This window comes from Corticium candelabrum, chromosome 7 (assembly GCF_963422355.1).
Source record: "Corticium candelabrum chromosome 7, ooCorCand1.1, whole genome shotgun sequence".
Lineage (NCBI taxonomy): Eukaryota > Metazoa > Porifera > Homoscleromorpha > Homosclerophorida > Plakinidae > Corticium > Corticium candelabrum.
The window spans coordinates 3,576,523-3,581,522 of NC_085091.1; the positions used below are offsets into that span (position 1 = coordinate 3,576,523).

The following is a 5,000-nucleotide window of genomic DNA, read 5'->3' on the forward strand; positions in this document are numbered from 1 at the left end:
GTTTAGAGCAAGCCTGTAAAACGACGGAAGTGCCTGAAGGTTTACATACACAGCATGAGTGTACATGCAGAGCGACCACACATGTATTGAGTTTCTCTTGCAACGGTTTGCTAACAGCTAGACGTGCTGCCTAAACAACAAACGACGTTCATTCTTGGTTGTGTCGAATTTCTAAGCCTATATTTACATTTAAAAGCGAGATAAAACGATCGGCGTCTCTGGTTTGCAACAAGAAACTTCCGGTCTAACAGTACCGATTGTTCCAGGGTCAAAGGTTCTCTTCCACAATCTGCGAATCTGACCTAGTCCAACGAAATGATGCGGAGTGTACAAATGCCAGTGTCACATTCGTACTCACGTAAACAGCGACCTCATCGAACTTTCCATGTATCCTCCTGCTGGTTCCTGACTCTAGTGATGCTATATAAGCGTCGTCTTCGCGTCTCTGTAAATCAGTTACAATTTGTCAAAGCAAGAATAGTTGGTATTTCAACGTCGAATTGTGACAATTCAGATGACAGAATCAAACAACTGTAGTTTTGTCTACTGGGGAAATTATTTTCTCATTTTGATCCTATTGTTCAGTTTTGGATTCGTTCAAAGAGGACATGAATGTGTAGTATGAAAGATTTCGTTACTTAATGCTTCAATTAATTTACAAACACACACACACACACACACACACACACACACACACACACACACACACACACACACACACACACACACACACACACACACACACAACTGTCACATGCTAATTATTATGCTATATTTCCAATGTCTACAAATTTTGTTTCTCATATACTTAACCTTCGCTATAAAAAATTTGCTATAAACCTAACTATTTAATTTAATTAACAGAGCAAAAAGATGATCTGCGGCCAACGTTACAAGGCACTGATGGTCAATTCATCGTCAAATATTGATAGAGCGCTCACGATCGAACACGACAACGATTCTCTTTCTCTAAAGAATACCACGAGACACCCAATCACATTAAAATCTCTATTCACTGATGTCGAACTCGCTGATGACGATGTCGATGCTGACAATGGCAGTGTTTGCGGTAAAATGCACGAAAAATGCAAATTCTGGAAAACAATTGGAGGGAAATACTTGTCTTTTGGAAAAAACAAACAACTATTTATATCAGTAAGCAAATTAAACTGCATGCATGGTTGGTTGACATCAATACAGTGGTCCTAATTTTTGTTTACAGAGTCAGAAACCGACAAAGTTTTTGTATGAAAGAATCAATAATGGCGGTTTTTCAAATATGGAAACGTTTTATCTTTGTGCAATCTATCAAAACGTAAAGTATCTTGTGTCTCCATCAAAAGTCGTGCACAGTGTGAAACTACAAGGTGAATGTAAACTACCAAAACAGCTCAAAAGGACAAGAAGATACCAATTTGTAGCTGTCTATTTTAATGTTTCTGATTATCGTTTTAGTGATGAAATAGACGCGTTTTGTCAGTAATTCGTAAACGTTAGAAATGTTTGACAAAAATAGTGAACTCTATATTTTAGTTTCGTATAGTGTACAATTCGTTTGTCAGTGTGACATCAGTGACTTCAGTTTTTGCTAGTTTTTTTTATCATGTGACTGTATCTTTATAAGGCTCATCTATAAATCAACATGAACTCTTCCTAGTTTAGGTCTGTAACGTCTCAACAGTCAAACCGTAAACTGCTTCGCGCTTTCTACCTCCCGCTTTCGCACTGCATTACTTTTATAAACGAAAACCTATATGGCTTCCTGTCTAGCAACAGTGGCCTAGCCTATCCTGTTTACCCAGGCATGTAGGTTGTCCCGTAATAGGTGGGCGTAACTGTTAGCGCGAGTGACTGTTAACACGAGTCAATACTAGCACGAGTTCTAAAGGTACCTTTCAGAACTGTGGTTTAATTGTTAGATTATTGATGTTATGCAATAGCACCAGGTTTGAATCAGCGAGCACATGTAGACCGTATTATGTTGTTGATATCAATTTTCTTTTGTTAATATTAACCTTTGGCAACCCACTCAGAATATCCTGGGTACGCGCTTCAACATGTAGCGATTACGGACTATTTTAGCGGTGTTATGGACGTTTTGGTTACGTCGCTTTGCATACGAGTCTATTAATTACAAGTTGCGCGCCAAGCTACGAAAACGTGCATGGTTTTCAGCTTCTTGCTGTAGAAGAATTGTGTAAACACGACTGCAGTTACAAATGTAGTATCCTGTTTATACGAGTTTAGGATGTGCTTGCATATATAGACCGACCTCTAAAGTAAAGCATATTTTTATATAGCACTTTAGATCTTGACACGTTTACTGCATGCAGGCCAAACTATAACGAAACATGCCATCTTGTATACATGTCAAGTCTAAACAATTACAAAACATGATAACTATATACGTCTAACATGTGCATTCAAACCGTGAACCTAAATTTATTTCAATTAGACTGTCTAACAGGTTTAGAACAGAAAAGGGATAACGGAGGTGTCGAAACGACGAACGCGGAGAGCAAGTTAGTAATAAGTATAAACAGCTGCTGAGCTAGGCAAATACCACATAACGTCTTCCTAGAACGGAAGTTTCTTGTTTATAACGTCCAAAACGCTGTGCGATAGAGCACAGTTCGTTACCGGGCACCATCAATAGTCGGACAGTCTGCTGTAAATGGAAGAAAATGCAATCAAGATTTGATATAATATAGCCAGGCATGTCCAAATTATATACAATTCGAGATGGCCAAGTTTATAGTTCTAATGAGAGCAGGAACGTGCACATCACTTAGAACTTGATAGTGTGAGCGCTCGATAATCGGACACTAACCATTTAGAACGGACATTTTAATGTTGTAACATGCAGACAGCAGACAATTTCATTGATTTGTAAACAGATATGTAGACAAGGTAAATGGCTTCGTCCTTTAAACTACCTACACAACTATGAAGTACCAGGATTAGTCGATTTTATCGATCTGGAGCTTAGACGTAAAGTGCATGTATTTTGGTCAGTGGCATTCATTGGTCGGTGTCAGTGTCCAATTATGGGGGTGGAGACGCCTCCGAGTTGCGAGCGACGGTTAGATTGCACCTTCCTCTTTATATTCAGACCAGACTAAGTCTTTGTCAAGTGTGTGTGTGTGTGTGTGTGTGTGTGTGTGTGTGTGTGTGTGTGTGTGTGTGTGTGTGTGTGTGTGTGTCCGTCCGTCCGTCTGTCTGCCTGTCTGTCTGTCTGTCTGTCTCTCTGTCTGTCTGTCTGTCTGTCTGTCTGTCTGTCTGTCTGTCTGTCTGTCTGTCTGTCTGTCTGTCTGTTTGTGCGTGCGTGCGTGCGCGCGCGCGCGCGTGTGTGTGTGTGTGTGCGCGCGCGCGCGCGCGACGTCGTGCCTGCCTGTCTCTCTGTCTGCAAAAAATAATCTGGAGCACAAACAATCTGGCTCTTAATGTATTTTTATGACGCTCGATTTGAGTGCTCCTGTTAATTCTTCATATTCCCCGACAACTGACGCAAGAACCTCCAATTGGAAAGTAGCATCTGCTAGGGTTTCACTTGCACTTGAGACCTTCTAAGAGACCACACCTACTATGGGGGAAGCCACGGTCTCGTAGAGTTGCATGCTTAGCGGTGTCACACTGGTTGACGCTAGACAACCAACTAAATTTTTCTGAGAGCAAGCTATAGACTGCGAATTGTACAGTTGTTTCAGTTACAATCATCTAGTCTTATTTCTGGAAATACAGGCCTACAAGTTTAGAGGATGCCTGTAAACGACGGAAGTGCCTGAAGGTTTACATACACAGCATGCGTGTACATGCAGAGCGACCACAATGTATTGAGTTTCTCTTGCAACGGTTTGCAAGCAGCTAGACGCGCTGCCTAAACAACAAACAACGTTCATTCTTGGTTGTGTCGAATTGCTAAGTCTATATTTACATTTAAAAAGCGAGATGAAACGATCGTCGTCTCTGGTTTGCAACAAGAAACTTCCGGTCTAACAGTACCGATTGTTCTAGGGTCAAAGGTTCTTTTCCACAATCTGCGAATCTAACCTAGTCCAACGAAATGATGCGGAGTGTACAAATGCTAGTGTCACATTCGTACTAACCTACACAGCAACCTCATCGAGATTTCCATGTATCCTCCTGCTGGTTCCTGACTCTAGTGATGCTATATAAGCGTCGTCTTCGCGTCTCTGTAAATCAGTTACAATTTGTCAAAGCAAGAATAGTTGGTATTTCAACGTCGAATTGTGACAATTCAGATGGCAGAATCAAACAACTGTAGTTTTGTCTACTGGGGAAATTATTTTCTCATTTTGATTTTATTGTTCAGTTTTGGATTCGTTCAAAGAGGACATGGATGTGTAGTATGAAAGATTTCGTTACTTAATGCTTCAATTAATTTACAACACACACACACACACACACACACACACACACACACACACACACACACACACACACACACACACACACACACACACACACACAACTGTCACATGCTAATTATTATGCTATATTTTCAATGTCTACAAATTTTGTTTCTCATATACTTAACCTTCGCTATAAAAAATTTTGTTACAAACCTAATTATTTAATGTAATTAACAGAGCAAAAAGATGATCTGTGGCCAACGTTACAAGGCACTGATGGTCAATTCATCGTCAAATATTGATAGAGAGCTCACGATCGAACACGACCACGATTATCTTTCTCTAAAGAGTACCACGAGACACCCAATCACATTAAAATCTCTATTCACTGATGTCGAACTTGTTGATGACGATGTCGATGTTGACGATGGCAGTGCTTGCGGTAAAATGCACAAAAACTGCAAATTCAGGAAAACAATTGGAGGGAAATACTTGTCTTTTGAAAAAAACAAACAACTATTTATATCAGTAAGTAAATTGAACTTCATGGTTTGTTGACATCAATACAGTGGTCCTAATCAATTTTTGTTTACAGAGTAAGAAATCGACGAAGTTTTTGTATAAAAG

At 40.0% G+C, this 5,000-nt stretch overlaps 1 protein-coding gene across 1 annotated transcript; it reads left to right on the forward strand.

Annotated features, from left to right (window-relative positions):
• Nucleotides 1-475: 475 nt before the first annotated feature.
• LOC134182709 (uncharacterized) lies at nt 476-1,651 on the forward strand. The gene is made up of 3 exons (XM_062650139.1): nt 476-619; nt 865-1,155; nt 1,223-1,651. Exons 1-3 carry the CDS (start codon nt 515-517, stop codon nt 1,481-1,483), a joined length of 657 nt encoding a protein of 218 aa, XP_062506123.1. The 5' UTR covers nt 476-514; the 3' UTR covers nt 1,484-1,651.
• The last annotated feature ends 3,349 nt before the right edge of the window (nt 1,652-5,000 follow it).